At 42.1% G+C, this 23,014-nt stretch overlaps 2 protein-coding genes across 4 annotated transcripts; both read left to right on the forward strand.

The window, feature by feature from the left end:
- The first annotated feature begins 553 nt into the window (after positions 1-553).
- LOC110533151 (C-type lectin domain family 4 member E-like) lies at positions 554-7,668 on the forward strand. Of its 2 annotated transcripts, none has more exons than XM_036933409.2 (6): positions 554-1,033; positions 1,722-1,823; positions 1,980-2,054; positions 6,028-6,152; positions 6,249-6,349; positions 6,712-7,668. In XM_036933409.2, the coding sequence occupies exons 1-6, from the start codon at positions 952-954 to the stop codon at positions 6,881-6,883; spliced, it is 657 nt and encodes a 218-aa protein (XP_036789304.2). In that variant the 5' UTR covers positions 554-951; the 3' UTR covers positions 6,884-7,668. The 2 variants fall into 2 exon arrangements, with proteins under 2 accessions (XP_036789304.2, XP_036789305.2); XM_036933410.2 differs by having other exon boundaries at positions 597-1,033; positions 1,983-2,054.
- Positions 7,669-14,257: 6,589 nt separating this feature from the next.
- LOC118936711 (C-type lectin domain family 4 member E-like) lies at positions 14,258-20,653 on the forward strand. Of its 2 annotated transcripts, none has more exons than XM_090187180.1 (6): positions 14,258-14,718; positions 15,395-15,496; positions 15,639-15,752; positions 19,271-19,395; positions 19,490-19,590; positions 19,896-20,653. In XM_090187180.1, exons 1-6 carry the CDS (start codon positions 14,616-14,618, stop codon positions 20,065-20,067), a joined length of 717 nt encoding a protein of 238 aa, XP_090043306.1. In that variant the 5' UTR covers positions 14,258-14,615; the 3' UTR covers positions 20,068-20,653. The 2 variants fall into 2 exon arrangements, with proteins under 2 accessions (XP_090043306.1, XP_090043307.1); XM_090187181.1 differs by having other exon boundaries at positions 14,261-14,718; positions 15,642-15,752.
- The last annotated feature ends 2,361 nt before the right edge of the window (positions 20,654-23,014 follow it).

The following is a 23,014-nucleotide window of genomic DNA, read 5'->3' on the forward strand; positions in this document are numbered from 1 at the left end:
AATAAAGGTTAAATAAAATAAATCCAAATATATAAAGAAGTGATCTTAATTGAAAGTTCTCACATCTGTTTACCTAATACATGGTCATGAGATCAACAATTGGAACATGACAACTGACATATTTACAACTGACATAACTGACATAAACCATTATGCTATTGTTAAGTGGAAATAAAATATGTGAAGAATAAACGTGAACCTTGTGTCTGAAAACCACTTGTAGATCTTTTCATGTCCAATTATTAGCATACGTTTATCTCTTTAATAATAATAATCACAAAGGCACAGATGAATAAATAAAGGTACAATGTCATTAATCAAGGTCTACCAGCTTTCTGATTGAATGTGATTAGATAGTTAAAACAGTGTCTCCTCCAGTTGGTCACAGACAGAGGGCAGAACTGTACAGACAGGACACACATACTGTACAAGATGCATGCAGACACACGCAGGCCACACGCACACACACAATACACAAGTGAAGTTCCCTTTAAATCCTCTGAAGACATTTTCCACAGAAACTTCATAATATCTCTTCACACTGATTTCGCACAGAGACAGCGTTGTTACAAAATAAATGCCCCTAATTGGTCATCAGTGCGATAAAGAGTTTGAGCCATAACGTGCCCTCCGTTTGAAGGCTGCGGAAACAACCAACATTTCTCACAAAGTGATTGGCTGAAAGGTTGTACTTGTCACTATTTGTTGTCCTGCAGCTGTCATGTTCTATCACTCGGTTAGATGATCCTGTCAGGTCTATGTTCCTGCTTGAAGGTGTTTGGATACTCAACATTATATCAACTGCAGTGGACCAGAATCAGAGCTCAGAGAGGTACCAGGTGAAGTCACACATCAGAGCTACTACTAAACTACTTGTCAGTACAGTTAGAATCATACAGTAGATATTACCATTACAAGTCAGTTTGAAAGGTTATCAAACAGTTAGTTAAGATGGATGCCTACGTCAACAAAGAGGTTGTTGAAAACAAGAATGGAGCAATGAGGAGAGTGACGACTGAGACACATCCCTCAGGTAAGAACACAGAAAACTCTATCACACAAACACACAAGTTTGGGGCCACCCCCTCACCCCACAGATAGTAAATGAACATGTCATAATCCTGGCTTATTATGTTTTTTATTAAAAGGAAATTAGCGTTAAAACTGTTACATTTCTCTCAGCCTCATTGGCAAAATGTGTAGAATAGCAGGAAATGTGCTCCCGAACAGCAACATTTTCTCTCTTTCCCATGGCAAATGAAAAGGCACCCCTGCCAGGTTGGGTGTGGGGGGCCTTGCTCAGACCTGCTCTACACCACTGACCCACGCACGCACGCACACACACACACACACACTCACACACACACACACACACACACACACACACACAACAAAGACAAACAAACACATGACTAAAAAACAGAAAAGTCCCAGTGGAAAAGTATATTTTTTTACAATGATTTTACCCTACATTTAAATTTGCATAGGCATGTATGTTTTCAGTGTATTCAGAGGCTCCGACATGTCATACTGATACAGTCAATTCCTGAGGACCCCAGGGAAGAGTAGCTGCTGCTATCGCAACAGCTAAAGGGGATCCTAATAAAATACATAAAATACCACAAGACAGCTGTGAGAAACGATCCTCTTGTAGCTGATCATGATGAAACTGCACTCTGCTGTGTGTCCGTGTGTTTTCACACCAGTGTGTATCTCCCCAGCACCTGACGGTTCAGGGAGAAGACTCTACGGGATGGTTGCTGTAAGCTTTGGGATGCTGTGTGTTCTACAAGTCGCTCTCAACATCTCCCTGCGACTAGAATGTGAGTGGATTATTGTTAAATCATCATGTTATATCAGACTTTGACGACAAGATCTAAAATTCTGATGAATTTTGTTCTGTTTAACTAAGTTCCTCCTATGTTAGATATGTTTAAATGACTGGCAAACCACATCCAATATATTCTGTCCTCTTTTAGCAGACTGTCTGACTGAAGAGACAGACCAGCAACAGAGGGAGAAAGATGATCTTATGGGAACGTTTTCTAATCCGGGTGAGTTTACCTAACACTCGATCATAATATTAATTGTACATGTTCAATACGCACAGGGCCGTAGCAACATGAGGACATTGAGGTGCTGACCTCAGTAACTGTTTCTAATGAGAAACATGAATCAAATAGATTCTTGATCTGACTGAGTTCTAATCGCTTCTCTTTGCAAACGAGTGGAATCAAGACAAGTGGTTTGTTTGTTTAGTTTGCCAACGGATTTGCATCCTGGATTTGCCTTTTAAGCAGCACTTTCACCACTATCTCAAACGGCTAACTCCTCCCTCTCACAGCACTGGCCGAGGGCCTGAGACGTGAAACGACCTACCCCAGCTCGTAGTCCGCTCAAGTAGACACTAGAGACGCTGGTGACTGTGTTTTCGAGATGCCAGACAAAAGTACATTTTAAAACCGACCAGCATCTCCTGCCGTGTCTACAGACATCCCCAAACAAATACAAGTTGAATCTCTGAGAATGTGTACAAAACTATTAAATAGTCGCTTATTGATATGTCAGTCAGTCATGTTTTTCCGATTACCCTCCACAAACACAGTAACAGACAGAGTCACAATCACACAGGTATCCATAACATCAATGCGTTAGTCTTACAGTAAATACGTCACAAACTAATTGCTATAACACCATGTGAACGAATAGCAGAACTTCCACTCATTTGAAATAAATAAGCAATACATTAGTAGTAATCTGTCATCATGTCTGTAAGATTATGAAGCAGGGACTTTTATTGCAGTAATGTTGAAGGGCTCGGGGTAGTATAAGTAATGTATAAGTGCTCTGGGTAGTATAAGTCATGTTGAAGGGCTCTGGGTAGTACAAGTCATGTTGAAGGGCTCTGGGAAGTATAAGTAATGTTGACCGGCTCTGGGTAGTATGATTAATGCTGAAGGACTCTTGGTAGTATAGGTAATGTATAAGGGCTCTGGGTAGTATAAGTCATGTATAAGTGCTCTGGGTAGTATAAGTAATGTTGAAGGGCTCTGGGTAGTATAAGTAATGTATAAGTGCTCTGGGTAGTATAAGTCATGTTGACGGGCTCTGGGTAGTATAAGTAATGTTGAAGGGCTCGGGTAGTATAAGTAATGTTGAAGGGCTCTGGGTAGTGTAAGTAATCTATAAGGGCTCGGGGTAGTATAAATAATGCTGAAGTGCTCTGGGTAGTATAAGTAATGTTGAAGGGCTCTGGGTAGTATAAGTAATGTTGACCGGCTCTGGGTAGTATAATTAATGGTGAAGGACTCTTGGTAGTATAGGTAATGTATAAGGGCTCTGGGTAGTATAAGTCATGTATAAGTGCTCTGGGTAGTTTAAGTCATGTTGAAGTGCTCTGGGTAGTATAAGTAATGTTGAAGGGCTCTGGGTAGTATAAGTCATGTTGAAGGGATCTGGGTAGTATAAATAATGTTGAAGGGCTCTGGGTAGTATAAGTAATGTATAAGTGCTCTGGGTAGTATAAGTAATGTTGAAGGGCTCTGGGTAGTATAAGTAATGTATAAGTGCTATGGGTAGTATAAGTAATGTTGAAGGGCTCTGGGTAGTATAAGTCATGTTGAAGGGCTCTGGGTAGTATAAGTAATGTTGAAGGGCTCTGGGTAGTATAAGTAATGTATAAGTGCTCTGGGTAGTATAAGTAATGTTGAAGGGCTCTGGGTAGTATAAGTCATGTTGAAGGGCTCTGGGTAGTATAAGTAATGTTGAAGGGCTCTGGGTAGTATAAGTCATGTTGAAGTGCTCTGGGTAGTATAAGTCATGTTGAAGGGCTCCGGGTAGTATAAGTCATGTTGACGGGCTCTGGGTAGTATAAGTAATGTTGAAGTGCTCTGGGTAGTATAATTAATGTTGAAGGGCTCTGGCTAGTATAAGTAATGTTTAAGTGCTCTGGGTAGTATAAGTAATGTTGAAGGGCTTGGGGTAGTACAAGTCATGTTGATTGGCTTGGGGTAGTATAAGTAATGTTGAAGGGCTCTGGGTAGTATAAGTAATGTTGAAGGGCTCTGGGTAGTATAAGTCATGTTGAAGGTATCTGGGTAGTATAAGTAATGTATAAGTGCTCTGGGTAGTATAAGTCATGTTGAAGGGCTCTGGGTTGTACAAGTCATGTTGAAGGGCTCTGGGTAGTATAAGTAATGTTGACCGGCTCTGGGTAGTATGATTAATGGTGAAGGACTCTTGGTAGTATAGGTAATGTATAAGGGCTTTGGGTAGTATAAGTAATGTATAAGTGCTCTGGGTAGTATAAGTAATGTTGACGGGCTCTGGGTAGTATAAGTAATGTTGAAGGGCTCTGGGTAGTATAAGTCATGTTGAAGGGCTCTGGGTAGTATAAATAATGTTGAAGGGCTCTGGGTAGTATAAGTAATGTATAAGTGCTCTGGGTAGTATAAGTAATGTTGACGGGCTCTGGGTAGTATAAGTAATGTTGAAGGGCTCTGGGTAGTATAAGTAATGTTGAAGGGCTCTGGGTAGTATAAGTAATGTTGAAGGGCTCTGGGTAGTGTGAGTAATGTATAATGGCTCTGGGTAGGGTACATAATGTTGAAGTGCTCTGGTTAGTATAAGTAATGTTGAAGGGCTCTGGGTAGTATAAGTAATGTATAAGTGCTCTGGGTAGTATAAGTAATGTTGAAGGGCTCTGGGTAGTATAGGTAATGTTGAAGGGCTCTGGGTATTGTAAGTAATGCATAAGGGCTCTGGGTAGTATAAGTAATGTTGAAGTGCTCTGGGTAGTATAAGTAATGTTGAAGGGCTCTGGGTAGTATAAGTAATGTATAAGTGCTCTGGGTAGTATAAGTAATGTTGAAGGGCTCTGGGTAGTATAAGTAATGTATAAGTGCTCTGGGTAGTATAAGTAATGTTGAAGGGCTCTGGCTAGTATTACTTAGCCAGCTAGAAGGATGAAGTAAGATGGTAACGTTAAAAGGAGCCCACCTCAGCAGTATCACCAAATAGGCTACTAAGCTCTCATAATAACTTGCTTTACAAAGATTAGTCTACTGAGACAGACAGTGATGTGGCGCTCAGTGTTGAGGCTGATGAAGGTTGCAATGCATGCAGGAGGAAGCAGAGGAAACAGAGAGAGAGAGGAAGCAAGGCGGAGAGAGGTTAATACAGTGGTTCCAAAAGTTAGGGTTGGGGTCCCCTGACTAAATCTGTATCAAAGAAGTTAGGAACTAAAAGAAAAGAAGATGTCTTTAAATATGAACATATTCACATGGCCTATCTTCCCCGTAGGCCTACATTTAAATGCACTCAAAATGCTAACAATGCAGGTGTAAAATAGTCCTACATTTCCTTTATATCACTGGTTGTTCTTCTTATCTCGATCACCACGGAGTTTATAGTTTACCTATTACACATATTTTTCAAACCACAACATCACTGATATTAATACAGAATCCTTAGTAATATTCAAATCATTCATGTGAATGTGATAACATGATCATCTGTTTGTGCGGAGCTTGATTAGTCATGCATGGAATTCAAATGTGAACGCAATGTCAGTTGAGAAAAGCCATATCTATGTAAAGAGATGATGAATTACGCATTTCAACAATACAACTGACTGAACAGTGTGACTCAGTGTGACTCATTTCTCATATTCATGTTCTCGTAGTCTCATTTCTCGTATAACATTACTGTTGTATAGCTATTAGGCTGTGTGTTTGTAGATCAACTGAGGTGAATGAACCTACAGCAGCCAAGGTGATAAAGGCTGGAGTCATTTTTGATTGTTTTGCTGTGCTCCAAATAGCATTTGAAAGTTTTTTTATTACATAGAAATGCAGTACTTTTTGGGAAGTTTCAAAACAATTAATCCCGCTGTTTTACGACCTCACTAAAATTCAATCCCTGGTTACGGCCCTGAACGCGTACTAAATTTTTTTTACAAATATTCTTTCATTAATGAGTGAAGAATAATGAGATGCCAATGAATGTTTTAACTAACCTGTTCTGAAGGCTGGAACAAGTTTGAATCCTGTTGGTACTTCGTCTCTTCTGAGAGTAAAACCTGGAGTGAGAGCAGACAGGACTGTGTGGAGAGAGGAGCAGACCTGGTGATCGTAAACAGCAGAAAGAAACAGGTGAGAGAGTGGGGGGAGAGAGATAAATACATAGAGAGAGAGAGAGACATGATAAACATCTTTTGATCAGTATTCATTTATCTTTCTCAACAACAGAGATTTATCTTTGCCTTCAACAAGAGAGCCTGGATCGGTCTGACTGACAATGAGACTGAGGGGTCCTGGAAATGGGTAGATGGCACACCACTGATAACAAGGTGAGAGATTTGACCAGTTGTGATATGGAGACTTTGAAAACAAATGATATTGCTTCAGATCATCTTCATAAAAACACATGTTTCCCTTCATAGATGTCATTCAATGAGCTCTATAGATGAATCATAGAAACCAAGCATTATTTTCTTCAAGAAACTAAAAAGTAATTTTTTTGACACTATATATATATATATATATATATATATATATATATATATATACACACGTTTTTTACTTTCTGTTGGTGGCCCACATCTGACAGCGTGTGGCTTTAAAGCTGAAGAAACACAGGTATTATGTATTTTATTTAGGATGATGTTTTACTGACAGTGTGACTTTCTGGTTCTCTGTGTTGTTAACATAGTTACTGGATAATCGACCAGCCTAATAATGGACGAAGTGTTTCAACCTTTCCGGGGGAGGACTGTGTTGAATTACAAAATGGACAAGACCAGCCTGAAAAGACATGGAATGATTTAAATTGTGCACAAAAACGTATCTGGATTTGTGAGTTGTGTAACAATAACTCACAGTAACAACTACCCATCCACCATCTCCCCTTTTCTATCTCTCTCTATGACTCTCTCTGACTCTCCCTCTGTCTCCATCCCTACTCATTTATGTTTTTGTCATTCTGAACATATAAATCAAATTCCCATTTACAGTACTTCCTGGGATGCATTAGTAGCTTCCTGTCTTCAGTAGTTAAATGATGGACACATCAGACACAGACAATGATTGAGACACAACAACACTAAAAGTAAACAGCTGCATTAGAACAGATAGAAAGGACCAGTATGAGGTTGTTAAGTCAGTACAGTCGACTCCTGATAGGTGCACATCAGATAAGTGTGAGACCTGGGTTCAAATACAACTTGAAATCGTTCAAAAGCTTTGATCGTTTGCTTTAGCCTGCCTTCAGAGCCAGGTGGGTACTGGGGCTTTTCTGTAGCAACAGAAGTATTTTAAATCATTTCATATAGAGAGGCATTCTGGTAGTACTCCTTAGACACTGGATTCATTTATTAGGTCTCGTCGTCTCCGAATTCACAGACACCCAAATGTAAATTTTGAAATGGCCTATTGATTAACAAGACACACTGTTTATCTTATTATTTTGTGCTATAATTTGCAGTTTACCTTGGAACATATTATCATTAGAATTATTTTACATTGTTGTGTCTCAATGGGCCGCAAGGCTATAAATAGTATTTATGTGCAATGGTCAGGTCACTCTGAGGAAGATGTCAGCTTTATGTTGAAATGTCAGTCACCTGTTCGCATCCTGTACAATGTATTAAAGTGAGCAATAAGAAATCAATCTGTCTTGTTGTTGACTGCTCCAACTCCTTTTTACCTCGAATTTGTCCATTTGGAAGTTCTCCTTGGCAAGCCATTCTCATATTTTCATACAGTATTTCATCCCAGGTCTGGTAAGTCTACACTACCTACTCAGGAATCAGATGAATATGTTTAAAGGAAAATAACATGTCCCAACCTCAACCACCATGTTACTTTATCTTCCTCTTTTAACATTTCCCTTTCTCCTGGGGACAACATATCAAAAACGTCTCAGAAATGGACACAAATCAGACACAGGGGCAGTGATAGGTTCAGAACCTGAGTAGACATTGCTGTATAGTATATAGTCAGAAAACACAATGCATTGTTGGAGATGTCTGATGCCGTTCATGACAAGCCAGATGTAACCAAGAAGGTCAAGTTTGACAGAAGTGAAGCTGAGGAGAGGATTGTGGACATCTACGTCAGTGCAGACACCGAGAGACCATGAGACCAGCACCAAGACAAAGAGGTAGAAGACACTTCTCCAAAGAACGGACCAGGAGGTCAACCTAACACACACACAATTTTTCTCTCTCTCACACACACAATGCAAAGAAAAACTATAAACACATTTTATAACACAGGGAAGAGACCCTTCATAATTCTTGATGTGTTGTCCGACTGACTGGGATCATAGGTCCACTGTTGGTAAATGTTAGAATTCCTACACATTACCGGCCGTTCTGTTGTTCTCTGATTTAGTTATTGCAGATAACGGGTCTGTCAGAGCTTCTTAGTTTATAAGACCAACTCACTGTCACGGCCGTCGTCGGAATGACACCAAGGTGCAGCGTGGTCAGCGTACATTTTATTTGATTTAGAATAAAATGTCACCAACAAAACAAAGAAATACCAACATGCCCACAACGCTTATAAGGACCATGGTGCCCCTAACAAAGAACTTCCCACAATCACAACAGGGAAAAAAGGCTGCCTAAGTATGATTCCCAATCAGAGACAACGATAGACAGCTGTCCCTGATTGAGAACCATACCCGTCCAAACACAAAGAAATAGAACACATAGAAATCAGAACATAGAATGCCCACCTAAATCACACCCTGACCAAACCAAAATAGAGACATAACAAGGCTCTCTAAGGTCAGGGCGTGACACTCACCAAAGAGTCTTTTTAGTTTTTAAGACCAAATCACCTTCAGAAAGAGCCCTCTCCTTTCGGAAAAGCTGACCACGACTCCATTTTGTTGATCCCTGCCTACAGACAGAAACTAAAACAAGAGGATCTCCCGCGCGGAGGTCTGTTCAACTCTGGTCCGACCAATCTGATTCCACACTCCAAGACTGCTTCCATCACGTGGACTGGGATATGTTTCGTAGTGCGTCAGACAACAACATTGACGAATACGCTGATTTGGTGAGCGAGTTCATTAGAACGTGCGTTGAAGATGTCGTGGATTGATGGCAGCATTCGCGTGAAACTGAAAGCCCGAACCACTGCTTTTAATCAGGGCAAGGTGACTGGAAACATGACCGAATACAAACAGTGTAACTACTCCCTCCGCAAGGCAATCAAACAAGCTAAGCGTCAGTATAGAGACAAAGTAGAATCTCAATTCAACGGCTCAGACACAAGAGGTATGTGGCAGGGTCTACAGTCAATCACGGATTACAAAAAGAAAACCAGCCCCGTCACGGACCAGAATGTCTTGCTCCCAGGCAGACTAAATAACTTTTTTGCCCGCTTTGAGGACAATACAGTGCCACTGACACGGCCCGCAACTAAAACATGCAGACTCTCCTTCACTGCAGTCGACGTGAGGAAAACATTTAAACGTGTTAACCCTCGCAAGGCTGCAGGCCCAGACGGCATCCCCAGCCGCGCCCTCAGAGCATGCGCAGACCAGCTGGCTGGTGTGTTTACGGACATATTCAATCAATCCCTATCCCAGTCTGTTGTTCCCACATGCTTCAAGAGGGCCACCATTGTTCCTATTCCTAATAAAGCTAAGGTAATTGAGCTAAACCACTATCGCCCCGTAGCACTCACTTCCGTCATCATGAAGTGCTTTGAGAGACTAGTCAAGGACCATATCACCTCCACCCTACCTGACACCCTAGACCCACTCCAATTTGCTTACCGCCAAAATAGGTCCACAGACTATGCAATCTCAACCACACTGCACACTGCCCTAACCCATCTGGACAAGAGGAATACCTATGTGAGAATGCTGTTCATCGACTACAGCTCGGCATTTAACACCATAGTGCCCTCCAAGCTCGTCATCAAGCTCGAGACCCTGGGTCTCGACCCCGCCCTGTGCAACTGGGTACTGGACTTCCTGACGGGCCGCCCCCAGGTGGTGAGGGTAGGCAACAACATTTCCACCCCGCTGATCCTCAACACTGGGGCCCCACAAGGGTGCGTTCTCCCTCTCCTGTACTCCCTGTTCACCCACGACTGTGTGGCCACGCACGCCTCCAACTCAATCATCAAGTTTGCGGACGACACAACAGTGGTAGGCTTGATTACCAACAATGACGAGACGGCCTACAGGGAGGAGGTGAGGGCCCTCGGAGTGTGGTGTCAGGAAAAGAACCTCACACTCAACGTCAACAAAACTAAGGAGATGATTGTGGACTTCAGGAAACAGCAGAGGGAACACCCCCCTATCCACATCGATGGAACAGTAGTGGAGAGGGTAGTAAGTTTTAAGTTCCTCGGGGTACACATCACAGACAAACTGAATTGGTCCACCCACACAGACAGCATCGTGAAGAAGGCGCAGCAGCGCCTCTTCAACCTCAGGAGGCTGAAGAAATTCGGCTTGTCACCAAAAGCACTCACAAACTTCTACAGATGCACAATCGAGAGCATCCTGTCGGGCTGTATCACCGCCTGGTACGGCAACAGCTCCGCCCACAACCGCAAGGCTCTCCAGAGGGTAGTGAGGTCTGCACAACGCATCACCCGGGGGCAAACTACCTGCCCTCCAGGACACCTACACCACCCGATGTCACAGGAAGGCCATAAAGATCATCAAGGACAACAACCACCGGAGCCACTGCCTGTTCACCCCGCTATCATCCAGAAGGCGAGGTCAGTACAGGTGCATCAAAGCTGGGACCGAGAGACTGAAAAACAGCTTCTATCTCAAGGCCATCAGACTGTTAAACAGCCTCCACTAACATTGAGTGGCTGCTGCCAACACACTGACTCAACTCCAGCCACTTTAATAATGGGAATTTATGGGAAATTATGTAAAATATATCACAAGCCACTTTATTAAACAATGCTACCTAATATAATGTTTACATACCCTACATTATTCATCTCATATGTATATTTATATACTGTACTCTATATCATCTACTGCATCTTTATGTAATACATGTATCACTAGCCACTTTAACTATGCCACTTTGTTTACATACTCATCTCATATGTATATACTGCACTCAATACCATCTACTGTATCTTGCCTATGCCGCTCTGTACCATCACTCATTCATATATCTTTATGTACATATTCTTTATCCCCTTACACTTGTGTCTATAAGGTAGTAGTTTTGGAATTGTTAGCTAGATTACTTGTTGGTTATTACTGCATTGTCGGAACTAGAAGCACAAGCATTTCGCCCATTTGACGAAGAATTGCATTTGACGAAAGGCTTGGCACACGCATACTCAAGCTGACTGGCTCTCGTTCAAGCAAATGAGAAATAAGTGCACTCAGGCTATCCGTAAGGCCAAAGTTAGTTACTTTAAGGAGCAGTTCTCTCTCTGTGGGTCTAACCCCAAGAAGTTCTGGGAAACAGTTAAAAAAGTAGCGAATAAACCCTCCTCCTCACAGCTGCCCATGTCCCTTAATGTTGATGATGTGGATGTTACTGACAAGAAGAACATGGCTGAGCTCTTTAATCACCACTTCATTAAGTCAGGATTCCTATTTGACTCAGCCATACCTCCTTGTCCGTCCAACATTTCCTCATCTCCCACCCCTTCTAATGCGACTATCCACGATGCTTCTCCCTATTTTTCCACTGCCCCGCTACAAAGTTTCTCCCTGCAGGCAGTCACCGAGTCCAAGGTGCTAAAGGCACTTTTTAAACTTCACCCCCAAAAAAGATCTGGGTCAGATGGTTTAGACCCTTTCTTCTTTAAGGTTGCTGCCCCTATCGTCACCAAGCCTTTATCCAGGCTTTTTAACCTCTCTCCTCTCTGGGGAGGTTCCCATTGCTTGGAAGGCAGCCACGGAACATCCTTTATTTATAGGTGAGATAAAACGGATCCTAACTGTCCTCAATGATGTCACCATTCCCCTTGATTTTAAACAATATTGTGCTGCTATTTATATTGACTTGGCCAAAGCTTTTGATTCGGTAGACCATTCCATTCTTGTCGGCCGGCTAAGGAGTATCGGTGTCTCTGAGGGGTCTTTGGCCCGGTTTGCTAACTACCTCTCTCAAAGAGTGCAGTGTTTAAAGTTAGAAATGTTGCTGTCTCAATCACAGCCTGTCACCAAGGGAGTACCCAAAGGCTCAATCCTAGGCCCCACGTTCTTCTCAATTTACATCAACAACAATAGTTCAGGCAGTAGGAAGCTTTCTCATTCATTTATATGCAGTCTTATACCCAGCTGGCCCCTAACCCGGATTTTGTGCAACAAAGCTTTCTTAGTGTCCAACAGGCATTTTCTACCCTAAACCTTTTTCTGAACAACTCAAAAACAAAGGTCATGTGGTTTGGTAAGAGGAATGTTCCTCGTCCCACAGGTGTTATAACTACCTCTGAGGGTTTAGAGCTTGAGGTAGTCACCTCATACAAGTACTTGGGAGTGTTGCTGTCCTTCTCTCAGCACATATCAAAGCTGCAGGCTAATGTTAAATCTAGACTTGGTTTCCTCTATCGAAATTGCTCCTCTTTCATCCCAGCTGCCAAACTAACACTGATTCAGATGACCATCCTACCCATGCTAGATTACGGAGACATAATTTATAGATCGGCAGGTAAGGGTGCTCTCGAGTGGCTAGACGTTCTTCAGCCATCATCTTCGCAACCAATGGTCCTTATAGGACACATCACTGCACTCTATACTCCTCTGTAAACTGGTCATCTCTGTATACCCGTCGCAAGACCCACTGGTTGATGCTTATTTATAAAACCCTCTTACGCCTCACTCCCCACTATCTGAGATATCTACTGCAGCCCTCATCCTCCAACATACAACACCCGTTCTGCCAGTCACATTCTGTTAAAGGTCCCCAAAGCACACACACATCCCTGGATCGCTCCTCTTTTCATTTCGATGCAGAAAACACTCAAACTGGACAGTTTTATCTTAATCTCTTCATTCAAAGACTCAACCATGGACACTCTTACTGACAGTTGTTGCTGATTTGTGTGATGTATTGTTGTCTCTACCTTCTTGACCTTTGTGCTGTTGATGTGCCCAATAATGTCTGTACTATATTTTGTGCTGCTACCACGTCGTGTTGCAACAATGGTGTTGTTATGTTGTGTTGCTACCATGCTGTGTTGTCATGTGTTGCTGCCTTGCTATGTTATTGTCTTAGGTCTCTCTTTAGGTTGTGTTGTGTCTCTCTTGTTGTGATGTGTGTTTTGTCCTATATTTATATTGTATTTATTTTATTACCAGGCCTACGTCCCCGCACAAGGCATTTGCCTTTTGGTAGGCAGTCATTGCAAATTTGATTTTGTTCTTAGCTGACTTTCCTAGTTAAATAAAGGTTAAATCAAATAAATCCAAATATATAAAGAAGTGATCTTAATTGAAAGTTCTCACATCTGTTTACCTAATACATGGTCATGAGATCAACAATTGGAACATGACAACTGCCATGTTTTTGAAAGAGCTAATGTAAGAGCTGGTGATGGATGGGAGCAAAATGTTCCCTACTGAAATCTCCATTATGATATTGTTAAGTGGAAATAAAATATGTGAAGAATAAACGTGAACCTTGTGTCTGAAAACGACATCTATTGTTTCTCCCGGTTAGCTCTAGAGGAAGAAGACATGTCAAGTGAATGACGGAGAGAGAGAGAGAAAACAAAAAACATTGTGATGTGAAGATTCAGAGGAAAGCATACTGTACTCTGTAAAATACATGTCAGAGTTGTTTTTATTAGAAACATGTACGTTTCCAGCATAGACCTATGTTCAGTAAAACACTTGTAGATCTTTTCATGTCCAATTACTAGCATACGTTTATCTCTTTAATAATAATAATCACAAAGAAACAGATGAATAAATAAAGGTACAATGTCATTTATCAAGGTCTACCAGCTTTCTGATTGAATGTGATTAGATAGTTAAAACAGTGTCTCCTCCAGTTGGACACAGACAGAGGGCAGAACTGTACTGAGAGGACACACACATATACTGTACAAGATGCATGCAGACACACACACACATACTGTACAAGACGCATGCAGACACACGCAGGCCAGAGGCACACACAACACACAAGTGAAGTTCCCTTTTAATCCTCTGATGAAGACAATTTCCACAGAAACTTCATAATATCTCTTCACACTGATTTCACACAGAGACAGCGTTTTTACAAAATAAATGCCCATAAATGGTCATCAGTGCGATAAAGAGTTTGAGCCATAACGTGCCCTCCGTTTGAAGGCTGCGGAAACAACCAACATTCCTCACAAAGTGATAGGCTGAAAGGTTGCACTTGTCACTATTTGTTGTCCTGCAGCTCTTATGTTCTATCACTCTGTTAGATGATCCTGTCAGGTCTATGTTCCTGCTTGAAGGTGTTTGGATACTCAACATTATATCAACTGCAGTGGACCAGAATCAGAGCTCAGAGAGGTACCAGGTGAAGTCACACATCAGAGCTACGACTAAACTACTTGTCAGTACAGTTAGAATCATACAGTAGATATTACCATTACAAGTCAGTTAGAAAGGTTATCAAACAGTTAGTTAAGATGGATGACTACGTCAACAAAGAGGTTGTTGAAATTGACAAGGTTATTGAAGGAAACCAGAATGGAGCAATGAGGAGAGTGACAACTGAGACACATCCCTCAGGTAAGAACACAGAAAACTCTATCACACTCACACACAGAAGCTTTGGGGCCCCTCACCCCAGAGAGACTAAATGAACATGTCATAAGCCTTGAATATTGTGTTTTTATATTACAGGAAATTAGCTTTAAAACTGTTACATTTCTCTCAGCCTCATGGCAAAATGTGTAGAAGAGCAGGAAACGTGCTCTAGAACAGCAATATTTCTCTCTCTTCCCCATGGCAAAAAAAATACACCCCTCCCAGGTTGGGTGTGGGGGGCCTTGCTCAGACCTGCTCTACACCACTACCCCCCCCCCCCCCCCCCCCCCCCCCACACACACACACACACACACACACACACACACACACACACACACACACACAACGACCAAGACATACAAACACATGACGCAAAAACAGAAAAGTCCCAGTGGAAAAGTTATTATTTTACCCCACATTTAAATATGCAAAGGCATGTATGTTTTCAGTGTATTCAGAGGTTCCAACATGTCATACTCATACCGTCAAATCCTGTGGATCCCAGGGAAGAGTAGCTGCTGCTATCGCAACAGCTAAAGGGGATCCTAATAAAATACCACAAGACAGCTGTGAGAAACGATCCTCTTGAAGCTGATTATGTTGAAACTGCACTCTGCTGTGTGTCCGTGTGTTTTCACACCAGTGTGTATCTCCCCAGCACCTGACGGTTCAGGGAGAAGACTCTACGGGATGGTTGCTGTAAGCTTTGGGGTGCTGTGTGTTCTACAAGTCGCTCTAAACATCTCCCTGCGACTAGTCTGTGAGTGTATTGTTATTTAATCATTACATTATATCAGACTTTGACAACCGATAAATGTTGTTCTGTTTAGCTAAGAGCTTCCTATGTTAGACATGGTTAAATGACTGGCAAACCACATCCAATATATTCTGTCCTCTTTTAGCAGACAGTCTGACTGAAGAGAGAGACCAGCTACCGACCAGTTACAACGACCTGATTATAGAGAGAGACCAGCTCCAGAAGGAGAAAGACTGTATGGGAAAGTGTTCTGATCCGGGTGAGTTTACCTAACACTCGATCATAACATTAACTGTACATGTTCGATATGCACAGGGCCGTAGCTACATGAGGACATTGAGGTGCTGACCTCAGTAACTGTTTCTAATGAGAAAAATGAATGAAATAGATTCTTGATCTGACTGAGTTCTAATCGCTCGTCTTTGAAAACGAGTGGAATCAAGAACATCGGTTTGTTGTTAAGTTTGCCAAAGTCAACCCGGACTTGCATCCTGGATTTGCCTTTTAAGCAGCACTTTCACCACTTTCTCAAATGGCTAACTCCTCCCTCTCACAGCACTGGCCGAGGGCCTGAGACGTGAAACGACCTACCCCAGCTCGTAGTCCGCTCAAGTAGACACTAGAGACGCTGCTGACTGTGTTTGCGAGATGCCAGACAAAAGTACATTTTAAAACCGACCAGCATCTCCTGCCGTGTCTACAGACATCCCCAAACAAATACAAGTTGAATCTCTGAGAATGAGTACTAAACTATTAAATTGTCGCTTATAGATATGTCAGTCAGTCAGTCATGTTTTTCCGATTACCCTCCACAAACACAGTAACAGACAGAGTCACAATCACACAGGTATCCATAACATCAATGCGTTAGTCTTACAGTCAATACGTCACAAACTCATTGCTATAACACAATGTGAAAGAATAGCAGAACTTCCATTCATTTGAAATAAATAAGCAATACATTAGTAGTAATCTGTCATCATGTCTGTAAGATTATGAAGCAGAGACTTCTATTACAGTAATGTTGAAGGGCTCTAGGTAGTGTAAGTAATGTTGAAGGGCTCTGGGTAGTATAAGTAATGTTGAAGGGCTCTGGGTAGTATAAGTAATGTTGAAGGGCCCTGGGTAGTGTAAGTAATGTTGAAGGGCCCTGGGTAGTGTAAGTAATGTTGAAGGGCTCTGGGTAGTATAAGTAATGTTGAAGGGCTCTGGTAGTGTAAGTAATGTTGAAGGGCTCTGGGTAGTATAAGTAATGTTGAAGGGCTCTGGGTAGTATAAGTAATGTTGAAGGGCTCTGGGTAGTATAAGTCATGTTGAAGGGCTCTGGGTAGTATAAGTAATGTTGAAGGGCTCTGGCTAGTATAAGTAATGTTGAAGGGCTCTGGGTAGTTTAAGTCACGTTGAAGGGCTCTGGGTAGTTTAAGTAATGTTGAAGGGCTCTGGGTAGTATAAGTAATGTTGAAGGGCTCTGGGTAGTATAAGTCATGTTGAAGGGCTCTGGGTAGTAAAAGTAATGTATAAGTGCTCTGGGTAGTATAAGTAATGTTGAAGGGCTCTGGGTAGTGTAAGTCATGTTGAAGGGCTCTGGGTAGTAAAAGTAATGTATAAGTGCTCTGTGTAGTATAAGTAATGTTGAAGGGCTCTGGGTAGTGTAAGTAATGTTGAAGGGCTCTGGGTAGTATAAGTCATGTTGACGGGCTCTGGGTAGTATAAGTCATGTTGAAGGGCTCTGGGTAGTATAAGTCATGTTGAAGGGCTCTGTGTAGTATAAGTAATGTATAAGTGCTCTGGGTAGTATAAGTAATGTTGAAGGGCTCTGGGTAGTATCAGTAATGTTGAAGGGCTCTGGGTAGTATAAGTCATGTTGAAGGGCTCTGGGTAGAATAAGTAATGCATAAGTGCTCTGGGTAGTATAAGTAATGTTGAATGGCTCTGGGTAGTACAAGTAATGTATAAGTGCTCTGGGCAGTATAAGTAATGTATAAGTGCTCTGTGTAGTATAAGTAATGTTGAAGGGCTCTGGGTAGTGTAAGTAATGTTGAAGGGCTCTGGGTAGTATAAGTAATGTTGAAGGGCTCTGGGTAGTATACGTAATGTTGAAGGGCTCTGGGTGGTATAAGTAATGTTGAAGGGCTCTGGGTAGTATAAGTAATGTTGAAGGGCTCTGAGTAGTATAAGTCATGTTGACGGGCTCTGGGTAGTATAAGTCATGTTGAAGGGCTCTGGGTGGTATAAGTAATGTTGAAGGGCTCTGGGTAGTATAAGTAATGTTGAAGGGCTCTGGGTAGTATACGTAATGTTGAAGGGCTCTGGGTGGTATAAGTAATGTTGAAGGGCTCTGGGTAGTATAAGTAATGTTGAAGGGCTCTGGGTAGTATAGGTAATGTTGAAGGGCTCTGAGTAGTATAAGTCATGTTGACGGGCTCTGGGTAGTATAAGTAATGTATAAGTGCTCTGGGTAGTATAATTAATGTTGAAGGGCTCTGGGTAGTATAAGTAATGTTGAAGGGCTCTGGGTGGTATAAGTAATGTTGAAGGGCTCTGGGTGGTATAAGTAATGTTGAAGGGCTCTGGGTAGTATAAGTAATGTTGAAGGGCTCTGGGTAGTATAGGTAATGTTGAAGGGCTCTGGGTAGTATAAGTAATGTTGAAGGGCTCTGGGTAGTATAAGTAATGTATAAGTGCTCTGGGTAGTATAAGTAATGTTGAAGGGCTCTGGCTAGTATTACTTAGCCAGCTAGAATGATGAAGTAAGATGGTAACGTTAAAAGGAGCCCACCTCAACAGTAGCAACAAATAGGCTACTAAGCTTTCATAATAACTTTGCTTTAAAAAGATTAGTCTACTGAGATGTGGCCCTCAGTGGTGAGGCTGATGGAGGCTGCAATGCATGCAGGAGGAAGCAGAGGAAACAGAGAGAGAGAGGAAGCAAGGCGGAGAGAGGTTAATACAGTGGTTCCCAAACTTAGGGTTGGGGTCCCATGTGGGGTCCCCAGACTAAATCTGTATCAAAGAAGTTAGGAACTAAAAGAAAAGAAGATGTTTTTAAATATGAACATATTCACATGGCCTATCTTCCCCGTAGGCCTACATTTAAATGCACTCAAAATGCTAACAATGCAGGTGTAAAATAGTCCTACATTTCCTTTATATCACTGGTTGTTCTTCTTATCTCGATCACCACGGAGTTTATAGTTTACCTATTACACATCTTTTTTAACCACAACATCACTGATATTAATACAGAATCCTTAGTAATATTAAAATCATTCATGTGAATGTGACAACATGATCATCTGTGTGCTCCAATGATATATGTTTGTGCGGAGCTTGATTAGTAATGCCTGGAATAGAAATGTGAACGCAATGTCATTTGAGAAAAGCCATATCTATGTAAAGAGAGGATGAAATACACATTTCAATACGACAACTGACTGAACAGTCACTGACTCTACTTGTCAGTGTAACTCATTTCTCATATTTCTCTCCTTTCCGGGGTATAACGTTAATGTTGTATAGCTATTAGGCTGTGTGTTTGTAGATCAACTGAGGTGAAAGAACCTACAGCAGCCAAGTTGATAAAGGCTGGGGTAACTTTTGCTTGTTTTTGCTGTTCTCCAAAAAGCATTTTTATGGAGCAGTTTTTTTAAAATTATATTGAAACTCAATCCCTGGTTAGGCTCCTGAACGCGTACTAGAATGCTTTTTTGTATTCTTTCATTAATGAGTGAAGAACAATGAGATGCCAATGAATGTTTTAACTAACCTGTTATGAAGGCTGGAACAAGTTTGAATCCTGTTGGTACTTCGTCTCTTCTGAGAGTAAAACCTGGAGTGAGAGCAGACAGGACTGTGTGGAGAGAGGAGCAGACCTGGTGATCGTAAACAGCAGAGAGAAACAGGTGAGAGAGTGGGGGGAGAGAGATAAATACATAGAGAGAGAGAGACATGATAAACATCTTTTGATCAGTGTTCATTTATCTTTCTCAACAACAGAGATTTATCTTTGCCTTCAACAAGAGAGCCTGGATCGGTCTGACTGACAGAGAGACTGAGGGGTCCTGGAAATGGGTAGATGGCACACCACTGATAACAAGGTGAGAGATTTGACCAGTTGTTATATGTATACTTTGAAAGCAAATGATATTGCTTCAGATCATCTTCATAAAAACAATTTTTTCCCTTCATAGATGTCATTCAATGAGCTCTAGATGAATCATAGAAACCAAGCATTATTTTCTTCAAGAAACACTATATATACAGTATGTTTTTCACTTTTTGTTGGTGGCCCACATCTGACAGCGTGTGGCTTTAAAGCTGAAGAAACACAGGTATTATGTATTTTATTTAGGATGATGTTTTACTGACAGTGTGACTGTCTGGTTCTCTGTGTTGTTAACAGTTACTGGATAATCGACCAGCCTAATAATGGACGAAGTGTTTCAACCTTTCCGGGGGAGGACTGTGTTGAATTACAAAATGGACAAGACCAGCCTGAAAAGACATGGAATGATTTAAATTGTGCACAAAAACGTTTCTGGATTTGTGAGTTGTGTAACAATAACTCACAGTAACAACTACCCTTCCACCATCTCCCCGTCTATCTCTCTCTCTTTCTCTGACTCACCCTCTCTCATTCTGTCTCCATACTTACTCATTTATGTTTTTTCATTCTGAACATATGAATCAAATTCCCATTTACAGTACTTCCTGGGATGCATTAGTAGCTTCCTGTCTTCAGTAGTTAAATGATGGACACATCAGACACAGACAATGATTGAGACACAACAACACTAAAAGTAAACAGCTGCATTACAACAGATAGAAGGGACCAGTATGAGGTTGTTAAGTCAGTACAGTCGACTCCTGATAGTTGCACATCAGATAAGTGTGAGACCTGGGTTCAAATACAACTTGACATTTTTCAATATCTTTGAGCGTTTGCTTTAGCCTGCCTTCAGAGCCAGGTGGGTACTGGGGCTTTTCTGTAGCAACAGAAGTATTTTAAATGATTTCATACAGAGAGGCATTCTGGTAGTACTCCTTAGACACTGGATCCAGAGGAGCGAAATCATGATTTTTCACTGTGCCCGTGTCTATCAAATTTAATCCAAGTTTATATGTCACGTGCACCGAATAAAACAGGTGTATACAACCTTACATTGAAATGCTTACTTACAGGCTCAAAAACGGTGTAAGGTGAACAATAGGTAAGTAAAGAAATAAAACAACAGTAAAAAGACAGGCCATATACAGTAGCGAGCCAATATAAGTAGCGAGGCTACATACAGACACCGGTTAGTCAGGCCTATCAGGCTGATTGAGGTAGTATGTACATGTTGATATGGTAATAGTGACTATGCATATATGATGAACAGAGAGTAGCAGTAGCGTAAAAGAGGGGTTGGTGGGTGGTGGGTTGCGGGTTGCCATACTCAATGCAGATAGCCCGGTTAGCCATTGTGCGGGAGCACTGGTTGGTCGGCCCAATTGAGGTAGTATGTACATGAATGTATAGTTAAAGTGACTATGGATATATGATAAACAGAGAGTAGCAGCAGCGTAAAAAGAGGGTTTGGGGGGAGGCACACAGTGCAAATTGCCCGGGTAGCCATTTGATTATCTGTTCAGGAGTCTTATGGCTTGGGGGTAAAAGCTGTTGTGAAGCCTTGTTGTCCTAGACTTGGCACTCCGGTACCGCTTGCCATGCGGTAGTAGAGAGAACAGTCTATGACTAGGGTGGCTGGGGTCTTTGACAATTTTTAGGGCTTTCCTCTGACACCGCCTGATGTAAAGGTCCTGGATGGCAGGCAGCTTAGCCCCAGTGATGTACTGGGCCGTACGCACTACCCTCTGTAGTGCCTTGCGATCAGAGGCCGAGCAATTGCTGTACCAGGCAGTGATGCAACCAGCAACCATGCTCTTAATGTTGCAGCTGTAGAACCTTTTGAGGATATCAGAACCCATGCCAAATCTTTTTAGTTTCCTGAGAGGGAATAGGCTTTGTCGTGCCCTCTTTCCAACTGTCTTGGTGTGTTTGGACTATTCTAGTTTGTTGTTGATGTGGACACCGAGGAACTTGAAGCTCTCAACCTGCTCCACTACAGCCCCACCAATGACAATGGGGGCTTGCTCGGTCCTCCTTTTCCTGTAGTCCACAGTCCATCTCCTTAGTCTTGGCTGCGTTGAGGTATAGGTTGTTATTCTGGCACCACACGGCCAGGTCTCTGACCTCCTCCATATAGGCTGTCTCGTCGTTGTCTGTGATCAGGCCTACCACTGTTGTGTCGTCTGCAAACTTAATGATGGTGTTGGAGTTGTACCTGACCGTGCAGTCGTGGGTGAACAGGGAGTACAGGAGGGGACTGAGCATGCACCCCTGGGGAGCTCCAGTGTTGAGGATCAGCGTGGCAGATGTGTTTCTACCTGCCCTCACCACCTGGGGGTGGCCCGTCAGGAAGTCCAGGATCCGGTTGCAGAGGGAGGTGTTTAGTCCCAGGATCCTTAGCTTAGTGATGAGCTTTGAGGGTACTATGGTGTTGAACGCTGAGCTGTTGTCAATGAATAGCATTCTCACATAAGTGTCCCTTTTGTCCAGGTGGGAGAGGGAAGTGTGGAGTGCAATAGAGATTGCATCATCTGTGTATATGTTTGGGCGGTATGCAAATGGAGTGGGTCTAGTTATTCTGGGATAATGGTGTTGATGTGAGCCATTACCAACCTTTCAAAGTGCTTCATGGCTACGGACGTGAGTGCTACGGGTCTGTAGTCATTTAGGCAGATTGCCTTTGTGTTCTTGTGTACAGGGACTATGGTGGTCTGCTTGAAACATGTTGGTATTACAGACATAATCAGGGACATGTTGAACATGTCAGTGAAGACACGTGCCAGTTGGTCAGCATATGCCCGGAGTACACGTCATGGTAATCCGTCTGGCCCCGCAGCCTTGTGTATGTTGTCCTGTTTAAAGTTCTTACTCACATCGGCTACGGAGAGTGTGATCACACAGTCATTCGTAACAGCTGATGCTCTCATGCATGCCTCAGTGTTGCTTGCCTCGAAGCAAGCATAGTGTTGAATTTATTATGGATTTATTATGGATAAATGAATAAACAATATCACCATTTTAAATAGAATTGTATCTAGGTAGACTTATACTCTGTATGTTTAATAGACAATAGGAGTTCATAAGAAGAAATTGTGTGACAGGAGAAAGGAGTAATAAAATGTTAAAACACCATTCCAACTGGGCAGGAACAAATGGGTTGTGGACTGTAAACACATAAGGTCGTTAGCCTATGGTTGACCCAACCTGAAACTTAGCTCTGGGGTTTTTAGATAAGGCAGTGAGTGCATTCCTAGGGTTTCTGTTAGTTAAAAATGTCAGTTCAGTGGTGATCGATAATGTTGAGGGGTCAAAAGTTATCTGGGAGTGTGTTAGTAAGTTAGAATGAACTTTTCACCTTACTTTGTCCTGTCGAGAGGAGGGGGTTCGGTTAAGGCAGTGAAATGACGTCATGA

Source organism: Oncorhynchus mykiss, chromosome 10 (genome assembly GCF_057628025.1).
Source record: "Oncorhynchus mykiss isolate SJ-2025 chromosome 10, ASM5762802v1, whole genome shotgun sequence".
Lineage (NCBI taxonomy): Eukaryota > Metazoa > Chordata > Actinopteri > Salmoniformes > Salmonidae > Oncorhynchus > Oncorhynchus mykiss.

Coding starts and splice junctions, on each gene's coding strand:
- LOC110533151 (XM_036933409.2), top strand. CDS start 952: ATGGATGCCTACGTCAACAAAGAGGTTGTTGAAAACAAGAATGGAGCA. Junction 1,824..1,979: donor CATCTCCCTGCGACTAGAAT/GTGAGTGGATTA, acceptor GTCCTCTTTTAG/CAGACTGTCTGACTGAAGAG. Junction 6,153..6,248: donor TAAACAGCAGAAAGAAACAG/GTGAGAGAGTGG, acceptor TCTCAACAACAG/AGATTTATCTTTGCCTTCAA.
- LOC118936711 (XM_090187180.1), top strand. CDS start 14,616: ATGGATGACTACGTCAACAAAGAGGTTGTTGAAATTGACAAGGTTATT. Junction 15,497..15,638: donor CATCTCCCTGCGACTAGTCT/GTGAGTGTATTG, acceptor GTCCTCTTTTAG/CAGACAGTCTGACTGAAGAG. Junction 15,753..19,270: donor GGGAAAGTGTTCTGATCCGG/GTGAGTTTACCT, acceptor CCTGTTATGAAG/GCTGGAACAAGTTTGAATCC.